This window comes from Neofelis nebulosa, chromosome 18, assembly GCF_028018385.1.
Source record: "Neofelis nebulosa isolate mNeoNeb1 chromosome 18, mNeoNeb1.pri, whole genome shotgun sequence".
Taxonomy (NCBI): Eukaryota; Metazoa; Chordata; class Mammalia; order Carnivora; family Felidae; genus Neofelis; species Neofelis nebulosa.
This window is the reverse complement of record NC_080799.1, coordinates 43,568,625-43,588,643: the sequence shown is the minus strand read 5'-3', so window position 1 is coordinate 43,588,643 and position 20,019 is coordinate 43,568,625. Positions and strand designations below refer to the sequence as shown.

At 66.3% G+C, this 20,019-nt stretch overlaps 2 protein-coding genes across 20 annotated transcripts in view; one reads left to right on the top strand and one right to left on the bottom strand.

The window, feature by feature from the left end:
- Positions 1 to 14,499, top strand: part of TSC2 (TSC complex subunit 2) — a 35,192-nt gene extending 20,693 nt beyond the window's left edge. Inside the window, exons 22-42 of one of the 17 annotated variants that reach the window (XM_058710077.1) lie at positions 253 to 442; positions 1,309 to 1,402; positions 1,798 to 1,900; positions 2,091 to 2,185; positions 3,356 to 3,484; positions 4,869 to 5,030; positions 5,219 to 5,371; positions 5,512 to 5,624; positions 6,098 to 6,292; positions 7,503 to 7,706; positions 8,318 to 8,386; positions 9,693 to 9,823; positions 10,233 to 10,732; positions 10,973 to 11,048; positions 11,282 to 11,368; positions 12,092 to 12,278; positions 12,559 to 12,698; positions 13,725 to 13,803; positions 13,873 to 13,964; positions 14,054 to 14,152; positions 14,273 to 14,499. In XM_058710077.1, the coding sequence (XP_058566060.1) occupies positions 253 to 442; positions 1,309 to 1,402; positions 1,798 to 1,900; positions 2,091 to 2,185; positions 3,356 to 3,484; positions 4,869 to 5,030; positions 5,219 to 5,371; positions 5,512 to 5,624; positions 6,098 to 6,292; positions 7,503 to 7,706; positions 8,318 to 8,386; positions 9,693 to 9,823; positions 10,233 to 10,732; positions 10,973 to 11,048; positions 11,282 to 11,368; positions 12,092 to 12,278; positions 12,559 to 12,698; positions 13,725 to 13,803; positions 13,873 to 13,964; positions 14,054 to 14,152; positions 14,273 to 14,437 (3,063 nt within the window). In that variant the 3' untranslated portion in view covers positions 14,438 to 14,499. Of the gene's footprint in view, positions 1 to 252; positions 443 to 1,308; positions 1,403 to 1,797; positions 1,901 to 2,090; positions 2,186 to 3,355; positions 3,485 to 4,865; positions 5,031 to 5,218; positions 5,372 to 5,511; positions 5,625 to 6,097; positions 6,293 to 7,502; positions 7,707 to 8,317; positions 8,387 to 9,692; positions 9,824 to 10,232; positions 10,733 to 10,972; positions 11,049 to 11,255; positions 11,369 to 12,091; positions 12,279 to 12,558; positions 12,699 to 13,724; positions 13,804 to 13,872; positions 13,965 to 14,053; positions 14,162 to 14,272 lie in introns of those variants that run through there. The other 16 variants (XM_058710066.1, XM_058710067.1, XM_058710065.1 and 13 more) reach the window with 16 other exon arrangements.
- Positions 14,500 to 14,534: 35 nt separating this feature from the next.
- Positions 14,535 to 20,019, bottom strand: part of PKD1 (polycystin 1, transient receptor potential channel interacting) — a 44,583-nt gene continuing 39,098 nt past the window's right edge. For 2 of the 3 annotated variants that reach the window (XM_058710062.1, XM_058710063.1), the window contains 10 exons: positions 19,788 to 19,982; positions 19,286 to 19,425; positions 18,541 to 18,653; positions 18,188 to 18,335; positions 17,907 to 18,032; positions 17,490 to 17,664; positions 16,763 to 17,053; positions 16,537 to 16,671; positions 16,153 to 16,458; positions 14,535 to 16,057 (listed from right to left, as the gene is read on the bottom strand). In XM_058710062.1, coding sequence (XP_058566045.1) covers positions 15,605 to 16,057; positions 16,153 to 16,458; positions 16,537 to 16,671; positions 16,763 to 17,053; positions 17,490 to 17,664; positions 17,907 to 18,032; positions 18,188 to 18,335; positions 18,541 to 18,653; positions 19,286 to 19,425; positions 19,788 to 19,982 — 2,082 coding nt within the window. In that variant the 3' untranslated portion in view covers positions 14,535 to 15,604. Of the gene's footprint in view, positions 16,058 to 16,152; positions 16,459 to 16,536; positions 16,672 to 16,762; positions 17,054 to 17,489; positions 17,665 to 17,906; positions 18,033 to 18,187; positions 18,336 to 18,540; positions 18,654 to 19,285; positions 19,426 to 19,787; positions 19,983 to 20,019 lie in introns of those variants that run through there. The other variant, XM_058710064.1, reaches the window with a different exon arrangement.

Below are 20,019 nucleotides of genomic sequence, written 5' to 3'. Positions count from 1 at the left end.
GTGCCAGGAAAGGCCTGACCAGAGCTGTCCTGCTGTCCCTTCGCCTCGGGTGGGTCCACCTCCTGGCCCTGTGCTGCTTATGTGCTTAAGGACCTGGGATGAGGCGCTTCACCTTCCTAAGCCTTGGTCTCCCCCTCTGTGGAACATTCTGGAGTGGGGTGAGGGGAGACAAACCTGTGTGTGGGCAGGGGCAGGGGTGCGGAGGGCTGGCCTGTGGCGGGCTGGGTCTGAGGCACCCGTGCTGCCCCGCAGCGGGAGATGGTGTACTGCCTGGAGCAAGGCCTGATCTACCGCTGTGCCAGCCAGTGCGTGGTGGCCCTGGCCGTGTGCAGCGTCGAAATGCCCGACATCATCATCAAGGCGCTGCCTGTCTTGGTCGTGAAGCTCACACACATTTCGGCCACAGCCAGCATGGCCATTCCACTCCTCGAATTCCTGTCAAGTAAGCATCCGCTTGCATGCTTCTTGTTGTGTGTGTGTGGGGTTGGGGGTGGTGGTGGTGGACCCTTGGGTTTGGGGCTGCAATGTACCCAGAATAACCTGTGTTGACTTCTCTGAGCTCATTTTGCTATCTCTCTTGGGACGTAGGTTAGTGCACGGTCTCCATGGAGCACCTGGGCTGTGCCATGCTCTGTTGCCTCAGGGCCTTTGCACTTCCTACCCCCTTAACTGCTTTCCTTCCTGGCCTTCAAGTGGCTGGCTCCATTCTCATCCTCTGTCTTAGTTTAAATGGCATTGAAGCCTCTGTGTTGCCCGACAGGGGTCCCTGCACTTGGCCTGGCTCTCGGCATCTTCTTTATTCCCCTCAGGGCAGACACCCTGCGTGTGGGCTCTGCTGAGGGGCTTTGCCGATTCGCCTCTCAGACTGCGACTTCCAGGAGCTCGGGCTGCCTCACTCACCCCTTCGTTCCCAGTACTCTAGCGCTTGTCTGGCCCTCGGCAGGGTGGGGGACGGGAGCAGAGCAGGCCACCAGCACTTTTGTAAAGGGCCACATGTTGGCTTTTGCTGTGCATTCTTTTGGTTCGTAGCTTTTAAAAACATAAAAGCCGTTTTTAGTTCACAGGTCATGCAGACGCAGGCCACTGGCTGGCTTTGGCCCGGGGACCGTGGGTTTCTGGCCCTTGGAATAGAAAGCTGAGGGTCGTGGGAAGGTCACGCTCAAGGAGGCTGCGAGCTTCACTCCTTTGCAGCCCTCCTCAGTCAGGGTGGCCGCGCCGGCTTTTGGAAGTAGCACAGGACCCTGGGGACACCGGGTATGGGCCTGCCTTGGCCCAGGCCCCCTCACCGGCCGTGTCCCTGTCCTGCAGCTCTGGCCAGGCTGCCTCACCTCTACAGGAACTTTGCCGCTGAGCAATACGCGAGTGTGTTCGCCATCTCCCTGCCGTACACCAACCCCTCCAAGTAAGTGCCGGTCACATCCCTCCCTGTGACCTGGGCCAGCCCGCGGCCCCTTGGAGCAGACAGCGTGCTGGTCCTTTTTTAAAAAAAGTATTTTAAGAGACAGTACGTGCCAGTGAGCAGGGGAGGGGCAGAGAGAGAGGAAGAGAGAGAATCCCAAGCAGGCTCCACGCTGCCAGTGTAGACCGATGCGGGGCTCGAACTCGCGAACTGCGAGATGACGACCTGAACTGAAATCAAGAGTTGGACGCTTAACCGACTGAGCCACCCAGGTGCCCCTGCGTGCTGGTCTCTGTCCTAGGACGGGCCTGTGGCCTCTGGGCCCCCCTTCTGTGCTCGGCTTGGCACATCAGCCTCGGGGGCCTCGACCGGGCCAAACCGCTTGTCTTCCTCCTCAGGTTTAATCAGTACATCGTGTGCCTGGCCCATCACGTCATAGCCATGTGGTTCATTAGATGCCGTCTGCCTTTTCGGAAGGATTTTGTTCCTTATATCACTAAGGTAGGCCGGAGGAGCTCAAACTCCTTGCAGGGTGGGATCTGCTTTGCTCCTGGCTGCAGTGGGGTGACGGTCAGGGGAGAGGGAGGTGGGCGTCGTCGGGTGCTGTGCTCACCGTGTCCCGGGCCTGCGGAGGGAGGAGACATGGGGGTCAGTCCCCCGGGCCAGCAGCTCAGCTCTGTTCCACTGCCAGGGCCTGCGCTCCAATGTCCTCCTGTCTTTTGACGACACCCCGGAGAAGGACAGCTTCAGAGCGCGGAGCACCAGTCTGAACGAGAGGCCCAAGAGGTGCGGGCCTGCGGAGGGCGCGCCCAGTGTCTGTGGAGGGCACGGGCCGGGGTGGGTCGGCGAGCGTGGCCTGTGTGACCGGCACGGTGGGGTCTGGGCTGACCTGTTGCCGCTGGGCTGTCTAGCGGAAAGGGAACGTGGCCGAGGGGGATGCCCCGTGCGGGCCGTGCTGGGCCCCAGGGGTCCCGGCGTCAGGTAGGGCAGGGCCTGCGATGCTGCTAACGCCCGCATCTAGCTGCAGCGGCTGGCGCCGTGGCCTGCAGCCAGTCTCGGCCACGGAACACCGAGCGCGGACTTGCCGACGGGATCAGGGTGCCAGCCGTAGGGCGTCTGGGTGGCCCGGCCCCACCCAGTGAGCCGAGGGCTGCGACAGGGCAGCTGTGGCTCCCGGGAAGCCGAGTACCTGGGCCCGGGTGAGGAGGAGCTCCAGGGCCCTGTAGTCAGCCCGGCCTCGGGCCGCGGTCCCCCTTCCTCCTGAGCTTGCTGTCCAGCCTGCTGCCAGTCAGGGGACACGCTCCCCTGTACCGTCACAGCCGCTTTTGCCAAAGCCGAGAGCCGTGCTAGGCTTTGTCTCGTCTGCACTTCACTGGAACGGCGACTCCTCTTTCTGCCCCTGCCTTCTGCCCCAGCTTTTCAGTTCTCCCCTGGTGGGGGTGGGAGGGGGGGGAGTACGGCATTTTCCAGAATGACCAGGTCATCGTGACTTGAAGTTAAAAGCTGGCTTCTTAAGCCCGGGTCGCTGGGGGCCCGGGACCTCGAACTAAGAACCGGCCTCTTTGAGTGGTTCTTTGGGGCCTCAGCGCTCCCTGCTCCCCGAGCTGGGTGGTGCCGGCCGCAGGGCTGAGGTGGGGGGGGGACGCCTGGTCAGCGCAGCCTGGAATCTGCCGTGCGGAGGACTCCATACACGTTTAATTTGCACTAATGTTCTTTGTTTTGGTACCGTGACTTTTTCTCAGTTATGTTTACGAGATGTATTTTCATGCGTTTTTGTTTTCTGTTTCTTCCCCCTGCTAACTGGCCTCTGGCATGGTTTTTTGTTCATCTCACCCGCGGGCTGTCCATCCTGACCCCGTGGCCTGTGACCTTTCCTTCTCATCCCTCCAATGGCTTGCTCTCCCCTCCCGGGAGCTGGGCTCTCTGGGGCTTGGGCCTTCCTTCCTCACCTGGTAGTTTGAGGATAGCCAGACCCCCCAAACAAGGCTTGAATAACTCCCCACCCGTGAGAGAATTCCAGGAGAGCTCTGCAGCCGACGCCTTCCGGTGCCGCAGCATCAGTGTGTCTGAACATGTGGTCCGCAGGTAGTGGGCTTCTTCGGGCGGGGGGCTCAGACCCTGCAGCTTGGCCCATGCGGCGGCACTGCAGGCGGGAGCGCCCGGGTGGCGGTGCATGGGGCGCTTGCATGACCTCGTCGCCTGGCCGGAGCTGGAGGAGCAGGAGACAGAGGCCCGTTCTGCCCAGCCCAGCCCTCGGTCCCGGGGAGCCTGGTGGTGAGGGGTGGGAAGGTTGCATTCTGTCCCCGAGCCTCGTCCCAGCATGGGCTGGCTGCAGGCCTCCTTGGAGGCTGGCCTGGGAGCCCAAAGCAGGGAGGGCGGTAGCTCTGAGGAAGCCAGGCACCCGGTGGCAGCTGCCCACAGGCCTGTCCCCGGAGGCGAGGGGCCTCTGCATATGAAAGCAGCGCCCACGGGGGGGGGGGGGGGGGGGGGGGGGGACAGGAGGGAGCATGCTCCTGGGATTGGCTTTCGTATCCTCTCAGGTGGACTTTGTTCTTGAGCTTTCTCTTAGTAAAGGTCCGCTTTCTGGGGCGGCTGAAAGGGCGCGGGGGCTTTGAGTGGGGCAGCGGGGGTGGGGGGCCAGGCTGGTGAGGTCAGAATCCTTGAGGGGCGTGGCCTCGCTTACTTCTCCCTGCTGTGTCTGAGTGCGGGTGTGGGCCCCTGGGGGTCGCTGCTCCCGCTGGTGCCGGCCGGCCAGCCGGCCGGCCGTGCTAGGCTGCGCTGAGCCGCGGGATGGGGGTGGTCTCCTCCCCAGGAAGCCCCTTCGGGCCCAGGAGACCCACTTCCTAGGAGCCTGGCTTGGGCTGCAGCCTCAGGCTGGCCTCTGCTGAGTGTGGTTTGGGGGGCTGGGGGTGAGGCAGCGAGGCTCTCCGCTCTTTTCTAGCATAGTCTCTATCACAAGCAGAACGTGGCAAAGGGGCTTTGAAAAATTGGCATCAGAATTAAGCCCGCATAAGCCCCTTCTGGTCACGGGGTGCGTGCGGAGCTGGGGCGGCCTGAGTTCAGGGTGAAGAGCTGCACACGAAGCCCAGACCCTCCCTGTCATCGGGAGGTGGCCCCGTGGGCAGAATGCAATCTTTGTGTGTGTGTGTGTGTGTGTGTGTGTGTGTGTGTGTGTCTGTGGTCTTCGTGTCTCTGCATGACTAAAGGGCTCTGCCACAAAGCCGTCCCCTAACTCCTGTGCTTCGGTGAGGGGATGTCGGTCTCTCGTGTCTCCCGTGAGGCCTTGCCCTCCTCTCTCTGGGAGGATGTGTCGGCGCGGTCTGCCGAGCCGTGGCTCCACTGGCCGTGCGCCCTGGTGGGGCGTTTGTGGGCGCGGCCCCCCAGCAAATGCATGCCTCCAGCTCTGGCCCCTGGGGGGAGAGGAGGGGCCGGTCGGCACCTGACCTCGCTGGGCCCCTCCCTTCAGCAGGATCCAGACGTCCCTCACGAGTGCCAGCTTGGGGTCTGCGGACGAGAACTCAATGGCCCAGGCTGACGACAACTTGAAAAATCTCCACCTGGAGCTCACGGAGACTTGTCTGGACATGATGGCCAGATACGTGTTCTCCAACTTCACGGCGGTCCCCAAGAGGTACAGGCTGGGAGGGAGGCACAGCACCGCGCTCTCTTCTGTGACTGTAATGGGTCAAAGTGGCGGTGGCGGGTGAGTCGTGCAGGGCTCCTTCCTGCCGGCGTCCTCAGTCGGAGGCGCCTTTGGAACCACGATGCCTGTCCAGAGCCCACTGGGCAAGGTGTTGGCCGATGCCCCTCTGCTTTCAGGTCCCCCGTAGGGGAGTTCCTCTTGGCTGGTGGCAGGACCAAGACCTGGCTGGTTGGAAACAAGCTCGTCACTGTGACGACGAGCGTGGGGACCGGGACCCGGTCACTGCTGGGCTTGGACTCAGGAGAGCTGCAGGGCAGCCCAGAGCTGAGGTGACTGCACCTTCCAGCCCCTACCTATCAGGCCGTGACCCTGGCGGTCCCGAGCCCAGGCTGGGGTGGCTCGGTTGCACGCCAGCCTGGAGCCTGTGAGGCATCGCGGTCACGCTCGGCACGGACCCTTCCGTCCTCAGCTCTGACCGCAGTGCGCACGTGAGGCAGACAAAGGAGGCGCCTGCCAAGTTGGAGTCCCAGGCTGGGCAGCAGGTGTGCCGTGGGGCCCGGGACCGCGTCCGCTCCATGTCTGGTGAGCCCGTGCCCCTCCCTGCCTCCTCGGGGCCTCTGTGGGTGCACGCACTCGCGAACACTGCCGGGATGTTGTTTCCGCGAGCCCTCGTCACGGGGTGTGGCAGGCAGTGTGCCTTTTGCACAACTCTGGCCCGCAGGCCCTTGTTGCCGAGGGTCCGTTTGTCATGGCTTGTGTTTCCTGTGAACCCTCGGCAGTCCTTGTCCTCAGCTCAGCTCACCCCTGTAGCTTTCTTTTGCTGCAGCCAGAACGAGCCACGGTCCGACGTGGGGGCAGGTGGGGCAGGTGCTGGGGCCCCTTCCTACTGCCCTGGGCCCACCGAGGCCGACACCCAGAGAGGGCTGAGCTGCCTCTGGTTGCTTGCCCGGGGCTCCGTGGCCAGCAGGGCCCTGGGTGGAACAGCCAGTTCTGAGCCGGCGGCTCTGCGTCGGGCAGGTGGGGGTCACCAGCCCTCCTGTCCTCCCCTTCCTCAGGGGGCCACGGCCTTCGTGTTGGTGCCTTGGACGCTCCAGCCACCCACTGCCCAGGCGCACAGACCGCACCGGCCAGCACGTCCGAGAGGGCCTCGGCTGCCGCCCAGCTCCCGGCGCAGGAGAAGACGAGCCTGGCGGCCTACGTACCCCTGCTGACCCAGGGCTGGGCGGAGATCTTGGTCCGGAGGCCCACGGGTACTGACGGGTCTGCCCTTGGCACGCCTGGGCCTCGGTCAGCACACACAGTGGCCGCGGGACCATTAGCCACGAGGGTCTTAGGTACACAGGAGGGGCAGGCAGGCTGGGCCGAGGGAGCTTCTGCTCCGTGACGCCCACACGGTGAGCGGTGAGGGGGATCCCCAGGGCTGAGCGGGGAGGAGGGCCTGTGCTAGTCCGCTCGGGCCTCCCTGACAGAGTGCCCCGGAGCGGGCAGCTTCAGCAACAGAAAGGTATTTCCTCCTGCTCCCGGGGGCTGTAAGTCCCAGGTGAGGGTGCCAACCGGGCTGGATCCTCTTGAGGCCTCTCTTCCCGGGGTGCACACGTGTGTGTCTTCCCTCGTGTTCTTGCATGGTGGTCCCTCTGTGCGGGTGTGTGTCCCCTGGTAAGGACTCTGTGGATTAGGGGCCACCCGGGAGATTGGGTTTTCCCTTACCGCAGTGCTTTCCGAGGTGCTGGAGGTGAGGACTTCCACACAGGAATTTTGCAGCACACGATTCAGCCTGTAATGGGTATTTGAGGTTAAAGGAAGCCAAGGCCCAGGGCCTGGAGTCCGCTTAGGGCGCAGCGTGGCGAGTGGTGACTGGGGAGGATCAGGCGCCCGGTCCTGGGGAGCCTCCTGGGCAGTAAGGCTGTGGGCCCTGGGTCCTCTTGGGGAGCCGGCACGGGGGAGGCCAGAGACTGGATGAGAAGGGCCAGGAAGGGCCGGAGGAGGTGGGTCAGGGTTGAGGGAGATGCTCTCAATGTGAGGACGCTCGGTGTGGAGGGCCGCGTCAAAGCGTTGGCCCGTGGGCCTTGTGGGGAGAGGGAGCCCAGAAAGCCCCCAGCTCTGCCCCATCCAAGCTTTTTGGTGATGTCTGTTCTTTGCGGTGCCTCTGCCGGGCCTGACGTGGGTGTGAGGGCTGACCTGGGGTGGAGAGTCGTATGAGCTGAGGCCCTCCTGTGTGTCCGTGAGGCGGGCGACCACTGGACGGGAGCTACTCCTGACCTGGGGGTCTGGCGGTGTGGGGGTGGAGCGTCGGGGCCAGCCAGGGGCCTGCCTCTATTAGAGCTTTCTCCCCCTTCCCCATCGCTCCCTGGTTGAGCACAGGGAGCTCTGCTCACCCCCAGGCATGTGCCCTTGGGGGTGGGGATGGCCGGTGGCCGTGTCGGGCCCGCGGCCTGAGGGGTGCTGCCTGCCCCTCCGCAGGGAACACCAGCTGGCTGATGAGTCTGGAGAACCCCCTCAGCCCCTTCTCCTCGGACATCAACAACATGCCCCTGCAGGAGCTGTCCAACGCCCTCATGGCCGCCGAGCGCTTCAAGGAGCGTCGTGACACGGCCCTGTACAAGTCACTTTCGGTGCCGGCGGCCGGCTCCGCCAAGCCCCCTCCGCCCCCACGTTCTAACACAGGTGGGTACCCGTCCCGCCCGACCTGGCCGTGCTGTCTGGAGGCAGTGTCGCTCCCCTGCGCCGCAGGTCGCGCCCACAGTGGGGGTCCCGGAGCTTTCCTCGCCGCCGCCACAGCCTGACGTGGGAGCAGGGCCCATTCCCACTAAAGGGACCCTCTTCCCGAGGCGCGCGGTAGCTGTGCGGGGGCGGGCACGGCAGAGCCCCCGCAAAGCCTTTGCCCTGCGCTCTCCTCGGAGCGCCCGGGGCCGGGGCTCTAGGCGGTAACCGCGCTTCTGCTCGGGTGTGAGTGTGGATGCGCCGAGCACACAGTCTGCACCTGCCTGCGCTCGTGCCCGTGCCCAGCCTGCTGCTGCGGAGCTTCCGGGCCACCGTCTGGCCTTCCCTGTGGCCGCAGATGGCGCCTAGCGGCCCGGGACCTGTGTTGGCGAGGAGGAGGGCCGCGCTCCCCTTCCAGACGCCGGCTCCGGCAGCTTGGGGAGCCGGGCGCCGCTGGCCCCTCCGCTCTCTCTCTCCAGGCCCGGGCTCTGTGCGGGACTAGTGGTGCCTTTCCTCTGCTCGACTGTGCATAGTCTCCCCTTCTGCTGACTGGCCGCTCGCGGTTTCCCTTGCAGTGGCCTCTTTCTCCTCCCTGTACCAGACCAGTTGCCAAGGAGAGCTGCACAGGAGCATTTCCTGGGCAGGTACTCGTGTGTCTCTTTAAGGGAAGCGGTGTTTGCTCCAGAGCGCCGCTCTGCCTCGTAGATGCTGTTCTCATCGCCCCTCATCCGCTCATCCCTCCGTGGTCCTGCCAGAGCCGCTCCGTGCCCTCTGGGAGAAGGGCCCCGACTCGCATGAGGACGTCTGTGCAGAATGCCTGTGCTTTGCTGGCGGACCCCCTCTGCTGCATGCCCTTCGTGGCTGAGCTCTGTCCCCACGTCGGGCAGGCCCTTACAGCCACACCTTCAGGCCTCAGGAGGTGACCTTGGGCAGCTAAGCCACAGATGCTGGCAGGGGGCAGTTCTTTGGGGCGAGCCTGGCCCTGGGGCTCAGCCCAGCTGACTTTTCCTGGGCTTCTGGTGGTCCGATTGGCTTTGCGAACCCACAAATTGGGCTGTGTCTGCCTCTCGTCGTGGGCTGGCCAGAAGCCCTACAGACCAGCCTTTGGCCCGTTGTTCCCAGGCCCTGGCAGGGGCGGGCTCTGACCTGCATGGCCCTTGGGCACACCTGGGTGCCCACATGTGGACAGGAGCCAGTTAGGAAAGGGCAGCGTGCAGACGGGCTCCGGCAGGCGGCTGACAGGCCGTGCGCGTGTGGGGCTGCGTGTGTGGCGGCCGCGGGCTGCGCTAACCCCCGGTCGCTTCCCCCTCCCCCGCCCCTGCCCTCACATCGGCACAGGAAATGCTGCTTCAGGGCATCGTACCCTCCTGAGCATTCCTCAGCTCGGGGTTGGCTTAGGCTCCGATAGTGCGCCTCAGCTTTCCAGAACGGGCTTCCGAGTCTGTGTGCGCGCACGGGTGTTTCTCCATCAGGCTTCTCCTCAGGTCCCATCACAGAGGGACTCTGGCCTCTTGTCCCGGTTCCTGGGGGCCGGTGTGGGCGCGCCACTCCTTCTGAGCTGGGACCCCGTCTTAGGCGGGGGCTCCTCCCTCATGGGCTCTTGGGCTTGGGTCCCGCCCCTGGCCGTTTCCCTTGCTGGAGCAGCAGCGGCGGGTGCTGTGGATCCTGGGCTGGGGATTCCAGGAGCCGGATGCCCCCCACGTCCCTACGTCCGGGAGCCTGTGTTGGAGACTCCCCGTGTCAGGGGTCACATCCAGGCCCCCGAGGGCGCCCTTCTCCAGCTGACTTGATGGGGTGTGGGCAGCTTAGAGCCACAGGCAAGGAAGGCCTTAGGTGAGGCTCTGTTGGGGGGCCGCTGTGCTCTCTTGCCGGGGAGAGGCTGGTACCTCAGGCCACGTGAGCTCCTGGGGGCCGGGCCAGCACCTAGTAGCCTCATCTGTGTCCTCCCAGACTCCGCGGTGGTTCTGGAGGAGGGAAGTCCCAGCGAGACTGATTTGCCAGGCGAGCCCACCGAGCTGGAGGACTTTGAGGCCACCCTGGGCCCAGAGAGGCGCTGTCGGCGCCCTGAAGCCTACAGTAGAGTGAGTACTAGGCGGGGGAGGGCGCTGTGGGAAGAGGGGCGGGGCCTCCGCTCCAGACTTTGTGGCTCTGGCTGGCTTGCTGTGAACTCACACGAGGTCTTTCTTCCTCTTTTGTTATCTAAGAACTGGCTAGCTGTCCTTCCAAGTCCCTTCTGCGTGGATGGCCCGGGGCTTCCCGGTGGTCCCCGCAGGGCTAGTGGCTCATTGTCGGCATCCTGTGGCCCTGCTGCTCAGCACGGGCAGGAGTCATCCTAGGGGAGGGGGCGGGGCCGTGGCCATCCGCTTGCTGCCGAGTGGCTCCTGTGGCCCTGGCTGGGGGGCAGGTGGGGCTTCATCGCCCCCGAGTAGGCCCCTGGGAGGGTTCACTGGTGTCTTCCAACGAAGGCTCCCTGGACTCCTTCCTTTCCAGTCGTCTTCCAGCTCCAGCCAAGAGGAGAAGTCTTTCGCGGCAGAGGAGGTGGCTGCCGGAGGGCTCCCCATCGGGCGGGCCGTGTCTGCCGAGGGAGCCCGGCCCTCTGCGGGGCTCTCCTTCCAGCCCGCCCAGCCCCTCAGCAAGTCTAGCTCCTCGCCAGAGCTGCAGACCCTGCAGGATACACTCGGGGACCCTGGGGACACGGCCGACGTTGGCCGGCTGAGTCCCGAGGCCAAGGCCCGCTCACAGTCCGGGACTCTGGACGGGGCAGGTGCCACCTGGTCAACCCCGGGTGGAGAGAGTCAGGGCCGGGGCCCTGCGAGGCCCGAGGGTCCCTCGCCTTCTGGCTGTCCCCGTTCCCCCGGTGGCCTGCGTCCCAGAGGCTACACCATTTCGGATTCAGCCCCGTCACGCAGAGGCAAGAGGGTAGAGCGGGACGCCTTCAAGAGCAGAGCTGGGGCCTCCAACACTGAGAAGGTGCCGGGCATCAACCCCAGGTGAGCCTTGCCCTTTCGGGCTGGAGCTGCCGGACAGTCCCCATGGGGACCCGGTGCCTGAGTGGCCCCCGGCCAAACAGACTGGGCTACAGGTCGTGTGGTCTGTGCCCCGTGGCCGGCGGGAGCCAGACAAGAGGGCAGTTCCTTCGGCGACGGGGCGGAGGTGCGCTTCTTTGTGCCTGGGGCGGCGGGGCCAGCAGTGACCAGGCCCGGCCCGGCCCTCCCGTCCTGCCCCTGCAGCTTCGTGTTCCTGCAGCTCTACCACTCTCCTTTCTTCGGTGACGAGTCCAACAAGCCGATCCTTCTGCCTAACGAGGTTTGTGTGCTTTCTCTCCGGTGCGGGGTCCCCCCGGGGCCTGGGTGGGGGACACCGTTGGGTGCCCACAGCCCAGGCTTGCAGGGACAAAGCCTCAGCTCCCTGTGGCAGCCTATAGTGACCCCTTCCCCAACCTGCCCCTGGGCGAGGAGAGTCCTCTCAGCACAGGCACCTGACGGGCTGGTGGTGGCGCGACCTCCGCCCAAGGCTCAGGCGGGGCTCTGTGGCTACAGTCCTTCGAGCGGTCGGTGCAGCTCCTCGACCAGATCCCGTCCTACGACACACACAAGATCGCTGTCCTGTACGTGGGAGAAGGCCAGGTAAGGGTGCTGGGGGCCCGAGCCCAGCCGGATGGGCCTCCCTGGCTGGGGCTGGGTTCAGGGCCCGGCCCCTCGTCCACCGCCGAGCTCAGTCACTGCGCGAGCTGCCAGAGCATCAAGTGCTCGTGGGGCCCTGTGCAGGCCGCTGCTCCAGTGCCCGGGATGCGGCGGGAGTGACAGCGGAGCGTGTGAGCACACGGTGCCCAGAGGGATGTTGGGGGCTGCAGAGATGGTGGTGGGTGCGTGGATGCCACAGGTGTGGGCGGGGCACGGCTCACATCAGCGACCCGGGCACGGGGTGGCTGGCGCAGTGCCCACGGCGCGCACAGGGGGCCGGGGGCAGGGTGGGGAAGTAGAGGGGAGGCGTGGACGGCCTCAGGGCTGCGTGTTGTTCTCAGGGAGGTGGGAGGGCCATGAATGGTTCTGAGCCGAGGGTTGGAGGTAACTCGGCCCCAGCCTCCGGAGCATCGTTCTGGCTGCCGCACGAAGAGCCGGTGGAAGCGGGGCGCCCCTCGTCCCCATGAGATGAGCAGGCCTGCGGGGCGGGGCCGGGATGCCACGGAATGCCAGCCTCTGGGTGTGTTTTCGGTCCGCCTGAGCAAATTGGCTGGTGGACCCGTGCTCTGTGCGAGAGACGGGGTCCAGATGGCGCCCCCGGGTGCGCGCCGGGGCCCCGAGGAGCCGGGCAGGGGCGGGTGCCGTCGAGCTCCTCTCTCCCCACAGAGCAGCAGCGAGCTCGCCATCCTGTCCAACGAGCACGGCTCGTACCGGTACACAGAGTTCCTGACGGGCCTGGGCAAGCTCATCGAGCTTAAGGACTGCCAGCCGGATAAGGTGTACCTGGGCGGTCTGGACGTGTGCGGGGAGGACGGCCAGTTCACTTACTGCTGGCACGATGACATCATGCAGGGTACGCGCCTTCCGCCGGCCCGCGCTCGGGGCTGAGGGTGGCCGAGGGTGGCCGAGGGCCTGACTTCCCCCGATGGGGATGCGGGGTAGCAGTGGGGCTGGCGCCTCTGCGTCCGGAAGATATGCCCTCGGGGTGAGGAGGCAAGGCTGCTGGCCAGGCACTGGAGGGGGCGGGTCCCGCAGGCCCGAGAGCCTCTGGAGGAACCAAGAGGCGCCCCGAGCTGGTGCTCTGCCTGGGGCCATGCCAGGCCCCGCTCAACTTGGCCCCATGCGCCTTGCAGCTGTCTTCCATATCGCCACCCTGATGCCCACCAAGGACGTGGACAAGCACCGCTGTGACAAGAAGCGCCATCTGGGCAACGACTTTGTGTCCATTGTCTATAATGACTCCGGCGAGGACTTCAAACTGGGCACCATTAAAGTGAGTGGGGGCCCTGGAGGCAGGCGCAGGTGGGCACCCCTGGCTCGAGTCTACACCTCTGGGCAAGTGCTCTCTCTGGTCTGTGATGAGTGCAGACAGCAGGCACCGTCGGGGTCAGTACGGCAATAAAAGGACCTCCAGTGCCTCCCGCCGCCAGTTGGAGTAGGCACGTCCCCCCCCCCACCCCCCAAGCCAGTGTCCTCTGTAATGACAACGACGGGGACAGCGGCCCTCATGGGAGCCAATGAGCCTAGTGGGGGGCCGGGCACAGAGCAGGGATTTGTGTGTCCCTGCGTCTCGGAGTCTCCCTGACACCTCCCTCGTGTCATCACACAGCACTGGGGTGTGCCCCGTGGCCTCGCCTTCCCTAGAGGACGATGCTAGGGCCCAAGGCCCCGGTGAGGAGGCTGTGGGGGTGGGGGGTGGGGGGCGGGCTCCACCCAGGAGACTTGGGGTGCGAGGCATGTGGAAGGCAGGGTCGGGGGGCAGGTCCGAAGCTCACAAGTGTTCAGATTCTAAACCCAACAGCAAGCCTCAGAGGGGGTCGCTGAACGCGAACACGCGGCTGCTGGTGAGAGTCCAGTCGCAGGCCAGGGTGCCCGAGCGGTGGCACGGAGCTGGGGTGGGTGTGTGTGGTGCACACCCAGAGACGCACAGGGAAGCGGTCCGCCTGTGTAGGCATTGGGGCTGCTCTCGGGACGACAGGGAGGCAGCTGGCAGCCAGGTGGCAGCAGGAGTCACGGGTAGCACAGGCAGGCGAGGTGGGGGTCATGCGCCTGTTTAGGGTCGTGACTGGACCTGAACTCGGGGGGATTCAGTTGGTGGGGTCTGGATGTGGAGTCGGGCTTTAGGAGGGAAGGCGGCCCGGGGGAGGAGATGAGGGACAGCCCTGCCCCCGGGCTCGGTCGGAAGTGTGTCTACGGGGCTAGTGACCGAAAGGGCAGGTTTGTGGAGTTAGCACGTGCCTCTCGGAGCCGAGCGAGAAAGGAGCAAGGCCCGGGGTGACCTCTGCCCTTGTCTGCGCAGGGCCAGTTCAACTTCGTCCACGTGATCATCACCCCCCTGGACTACGAGTGCAACCTGGTGTCCCTCCAGTGCAGGAAGGGTGAGCCCTGGGGCCGGGCGGGGAGGCCCTCGCGGCCCTGAGCCCCTCGCGAGCTCTGTGTCTCCTCAGACATGGAGGGCCTCGTGGACACCAGCGTGGCCAAGATCGTGTCTGATCGCAACCTGCCCTTCGTGGCCCGTCAGATGGCTCTGCACGCCAACGTGAGCAGAGGGGTCGGCCCGGGGCAGGGTGGGACGGGCCCAGGGGTGCCGGCCCCGGGGGCCTCAGCGCTCCCCGTCTCCCACCCCAGATGGCCTCCCAGGTGCACCATAGCCGCTCTAACCCCACGGATATCTACCCGTCCAAGTGGATCGCCAGGCTCCGTCACATCAAGCGGCTGCGCCACCGGGTAGGGCAGGTGGGCCTCAGATGCCTTGGGGGGAGGGGGGCGTGCACTGGCATCCATCTCACGGAGGGCAAGTGCCCCCCCTGCCCCTGCTTCTTCCTGAAGGCTCCCCGTCCCCTCCAGATCCGTGAGGAAGCCCACTACTCCAACCCCAGCCTGCCACTGACGCAGACGCACCCTCCGGGCCACGCCAAGGCCCCGGCCCCGGCCGAGCCCATGCCCACGTACGAGACGGGCCAGCGGAAGCGCCTCATCTCCTCTGTGGATGACTTCACCGAGTTCGTGTGAGCCGGGTCCCGTGCCCCGCTGTTATTTGCGCAAATGAAATAAAGCAGTGGTGCAGCCCCGGCCTCCCCCCACCGTGTCACTCAGAGCCAGACGCGGATGCAGTCAGCCAGCTGGTTTATTTGACTTTGTCGGGTGGGGATGGGATCAAGGCTGTAGCTATGGCCACACCCATGGAGGTGGTACAGGGCCTGTCGGGCTGCGGCCGGGGGGGGGGGGGGGGCACCCTGCCACCACCCACGTATTCTCCGGTACACAGACCCTCACCTGCCCCGGCCCCGGGAGCCAGCCCCGGGGCAGGGCTCCTTCCACCCTGGAGCTCTGGTGCCGCCCGCGTCCTACTCCTCCCCCAGACCTGACACCCGCAGGTCTGGGCTCTGCCCTCTTGCTGTCACAGCCCAGGCAGAGCGCAAGGCCACGGGGGTGGGGAAGGGGGTGGCGACAGGAAGTGCCGCCGAGGCGATGGCTGGGCCCTTCCAACAAGCCTCCCATCCCAGCCCCAGGCCCAACTTGGATCCAACTCTGGTTAGGTGTCTGGGGAGGGAGGCCAGCTCTGCAGCCCCAGCACCCCTCCCCACAGGAGACGGGGGGGCATGGAGCCACTGCAGCCACCAGGTCCCTCGGCCCTAATGAAAAAGAGAGCGACGTACAAAAATACATTTTTAACCCCGTATAAATTATGACAGAGACACTGCGGCTGAAGGTGCGTGCACTCAGCAGGGGCAAGGAAGAGGTAATAACTTAGGGGGAGACGACGGGAGGTGCAGGTTCCCCTCCCCGAAGCCTGGATCCTTAGCAAAGGGGAGATGTCTGCCCAGGAGGTGGGGCCGGGCACAGCCCGCTGTACCTGAGGACTCCGGTAATAAATTAGCATCTCAGAGGCTGGGCACTCAGCCCAATACTGCTGTGTCCTCCCACGGGGAGCCGGGGAGGGGACCCTGGGTCCTGGCTGCCCACATGGCGTCTTTAAAGTGCTGAGACCCACAGAGAGAGAGAGAGCGAGAGACGACTGCTCCCTGGGGGCCTTCGTGCAGCTCTTCTGCCTGGCCCGAGACTGTAAGGGTGGCAGAAATTAATACTGAGCGGTGTCTGCTCTGGCTCCCTCTGCAGAGCAGACTGAAGCCAGAGGCCCACCCCAGGGAAGGGGTCTGAGCCCAGGACCCCCGGGGACTAAGTGCTGCCGGGGTGGACCTTGTTCTTAGCCCGCAGGGAAACCCTGCAGGGGCCCGGGGCCAGACCCATGCCACGACTGGCCCGGGCAAGACGGCCAGGCAGGGCTGGCCGCAGGTCTGAGGAGGGGCTGGGGGCACGCGTGCTCCTGCGGCCCTGCAGGCTCTGAAGCCTCTGCTCCAGCCGGTAGACATCCTCCGTGGCCTGGTTGAGTCGGTCGAACTGGGTCAGAAGGGCCTCGAACACGGCTTGGAGGCGAGAGGGCTCGGGCTCCCCACGCGGCCCCAGCCGGCTCAGGCCCCCGCTGGGTGTGTCCAGCTGGCTGGAGGCCGTGGAGGGCCGGGAGGCGTCTGAGTCCCCACTGGGGGAGGGTGCGTCCGGGGACGACTTGGAGCCCCTGGAGGAGCGCGAGGGCAGCGGTTCCATCCCTTCAAACCGGACTTTGTGACGGAACTGGGGGCGGCACAGGGGCTCCGTCAGTCCGGCTGCACCCCGGGCTCCCCTGGGCCCAGGGTGCGTCCCTCTCCCCCCCACTGGGCCGTACCCACCTCCTTAACCTTACTGAAGCCCATCCAGAGGCGCAGCCTGCGCAAGAACAGCTCCACCATTTCGTAGTCCTGCGGCTCCCAGGCCGGCCGGTAGAGCTCCCCACGCAGCGCGTGGTACCGCCACCGCAGGAGGACCGCCCCCAGCCTCAGGGCCCCCCACAGCCGCAGCGCCCAGAGCCCAGTGCACAGCAGCGGGGAGAGGCGCCAGGACTCCGCAGGGCACGGGGCAGGACCCCCAGACCCAGGACACGGCACCAAGATGGCCCTCAGGGCGCTCCGAAACGAGTCCACGCAGGAAGCGACCAGCTGCCAGGGGAGGGGGCACGCGTGAGGGGCGCGTCCCGGGCTGAGCTCCCCTCCCCTGACGGCCTCACCGCCACCTACCAGAATGGCCAGCTGGGCATAAGCCACGGCGAGCACCACCAGGCCCAAGGCCGCACCCACGAGCTCCGGCAGGGCCCTGTACAGCGTCTTGCCGAAAACCGACCACTGGCGCACGAAGCGCAGCTGCTGGGCGGCCTGGGGGCGAGCGGTGTCAGTTGACCGAACGAACCGCCGCCAGTTCGACCCGGCCCGGGCCCCAGCGGACCCCCGCCGGCCCAGCCCTCACCTTGACCAGCAGGAGAAAGAGCAGCGAGGCGGCCAGGCCGCGAGCCGCGGAGCTCAGCTGCGCCACCTGCTCGAAGCTGGTGAAGCGGCGCGGGCGGCGGCGCACGAAGCGGGTCCACTGGCGGTCGGCGACACCCAGCTGGGCCAGGCGCACGAGCGCCGCGGCCGCGGTCAGGGCCACCAGCAGCCACCGCGCCCAGGCTCCGGACTGTGCGGCGCGCGTCCGCCCTTCCCGGCGCCACACACGCGCCTCGGCCACCGAATAGTACAGCGCGAACAACAGCAGGCTCACCTGCGGGGGCGGGGCGAAGTGAGGGTGGAGGGGGCGGGGCGAAGTGAGGGGGAGGGGGCGGGGCGAAGTGAGGGTGGGGGGGCGGCGAAGTGAGAGGGAGGGGGCGGGGCGAAGTGAGGGGGAGGGGCGGCAAAGTGAGGGTGGAGGGGCGGGGCGAAGTGAGGGGGAGGGGCGGCAAAGTGAGGGTGGAGGGGCGGGGCGAAGTGAGGGTGGGGGGGCGGCGAAGTGAGAGGGAGGGGGCGGGGCGAAGTGAGAGGGAGGGGGCGGGGCGAAGTGAGGGGGGAGGGGCGGGGCGAAGTGAGGGGGAGGGGCGGGGCGAAGTGAGGGGGCGGGGCGGCGGGGCGGCGGGGCGGCGGGGCGGCGGGGCGGCGGGGCGGCGGGGCGGCGGGGCGGCGGGGCGGCGGGGCGGCGGGGCGGCGGGGCGGCCGGCACCCACCGAGGTGAGCAGTGGCAGCGAGAGGCCGGAACTCAGGCGTCGCAGCGCGAACGGGCGCACGCTGACTGCAGTCACGGCGTGCCCGGCCACCGGGAACTCGAGGCGCAGCGTGACGGCGGCATGGAGCCCCACGGCCGGGCTGTAGCGCGTGAGCTCCACGAACACCGCGCGGCTCCTACACGGCGAGAGGGGCGGGCAGGGTAAAATGACTGGGTGTCTCCCCAGAGAAAGGGGCTTGGGCGGCGGGTGACGCGGGGCCCGGGGAGGAGGTGGAGGCTGAGCGGTCAGTGAGGTGCGTGGGGAAAGATGGGGACACGGAAAAGCGGCGGGGTGGGGGAGTGGACCGCGGAGGGACCCCCGTGTGCCTGCCGGAAGCGCCGCAGTGTGGAAAGGCGGGGACAGGTCGAGCGCGAGCACCTGTTGTCGATCCAGTTGTGCAGCTGCAGGAAGCCCAGCTGCGCGCGGCTCTCTTCCAGGCTCAGCCCCAGCTCCTGAACGTAGCCCCCGCTGTCGTACACGGCGCAGTAGCCCCAGGACCAGACCCTGCCGGCGAGGGGACGGCGTTAGAGCAAGGTCCCGGCCCTGGAAGAACCTGGGAGGCAAGGCTGGCTGGGGCTAGGGGGCGCCCGTGGAGAGCAACCCCCCCCTCCCTGCGTCCCGGATCCTCCCGGATCCCGGGGCCCTCCCTCTGTGCTCACCCCAGCAGGTCTGGCGCAGAGTAGGCCCACGTCTCGGAGCCGTTGTGGGCAGCACTGCCCCAGCCGATGCCATAGTCGCCTGTGCTGAAGGAGCCTGCGGCTGCCGCGCACATGGGCACACCCGGGCGAGCAGGGTCTGGGCAGAGTGCTGAAAGCAGAGGGGGAGTTCTTTGCCAGCTGGGCTCTACGTGATCCCACCAGACCCTCCCTGCAACCCAGAAGGCAGAAGTCACAGTGTCACAGATGGAGAAAGTAAGGGATGCACAGCTAGACAGCTAGAACCAGAATGCAGCCAGGGGTGTCTCTTAGGGAGAGAGCAAGGACGCAGTGCCAGGCCTCCCTCCACGGCTCACCTTCCTGCAGCCGCACCTGCCGCAGTCGCGGGGGCCCCAACTCTGGGCTGGACTGGTTCCCATGGATGTAGGGGAGCAGGACGTGGGACATCCACGGCCAAAACTCCTCAGACCTGCTCACACAGACAGAGTCCCGTGTTCTACCCGGCAGCGCCCTGCACCCCTGGGGGCGGGGGTGGTCAGAGGCCCACAGAGCACTGCTCCTGCCGCCCCAGCCCAGCCAACAGCAGGCTGCCAGTGCCACGGGACGGGACGAGGTCAAGACCCAGAAGCCTCAAGCTCAGCAGACTGACGTTTGGAGCAGGAAGTGTTATGGGGCGATTCTGGGTACTCTAAGATTATTTACTTATTTGTTTTGAGAGAGACACAGACAGCATGAGCGGGGTAGGGGTAGAGAACGAGGGAGACAGAATCCCAAGTAGGGTCCGCAATGTCAGGACGCAGTCTGAGGCGGGGCCTTCACCCCCGACACCATGGGATCGTGACCTGCACGGAAACCAAGACTCTGACGCTCAACTGACGGGGCACCCCCAGGCGCCCCGGGACGTTTTGAACAGTGCCTCCGGTCCCGTGTTGCCAACACCACCTGCTCCGGTCCTGACAACCCACGACAATCCAAGACGCTGCCCCACGTCCCCTGGGGACTGGGTTGCACCAAGGACAAGATCGAGATGGGATCTGGCGGGCATCAATGCCTCCCCGGCCTGGCAGGTGGACACGCGCATGTGCACGGGGGTGCCTGTACCGGGTGATGGCCAGGAAGGCCTGGCTGCCGAGCTCCTGTTTGATGGCACTCTGCAGGCGGTAGGCATGGCTGTGGCAGGAAGCGTCCCCATGGTTGGCCAGCAACGTCACCAGCAGGAAGAGCATGTATACCAGGAAGCTCTGGGGGCAGGGACGGCCCTGGGGTCAGCCAATCCCAGTGTGGCCCACCGTCACGGCACTGGCCAGCAGACCGCCCGTGGCCAAGGTGCCTGGTGCCAGCGGGGCGGCACAGACGCCCGCCAGCATCCTGCCCGAGGGGTGGACAGGTGGTCCCTCCAAAGGCACAGAAGATGGCCCCTAGGGCCTGCGAGGCTGCTCATCGAGCCGGGCACGGGAAGAGGCACAGCAGGGCACAGGCACCGGGAGCTGGGGGTGAGGGGGGCGGGGGCGGGAGGGCCACAGGGCGCACGCGCGGGGTCTCCGAGGGAGCACCTGCAAGAAGGTGCGGTTTCAGCCAGACGCGAGACAGGAGAGCGGCTCACCCTCAGCATCCCGTGCAGCTTCTTGACCTTCCGGGCCTCTTCCTTCGCCAGGAAGAGCGCAAAGCCATGTGGGGGCCGCACACGGGGCACACGCTCGCTCACAGGGGTCACAGCCGGGCTCTCCACCAGGGTGTCATCCTCGTCGGGGTGTAGCCGCTTGGCCACCAGGGAGAAGTACAGGGCCTCCAGCAGGACCTGGGCCAAGGGAGGCATCAGAGGGGCCCACAGGCGC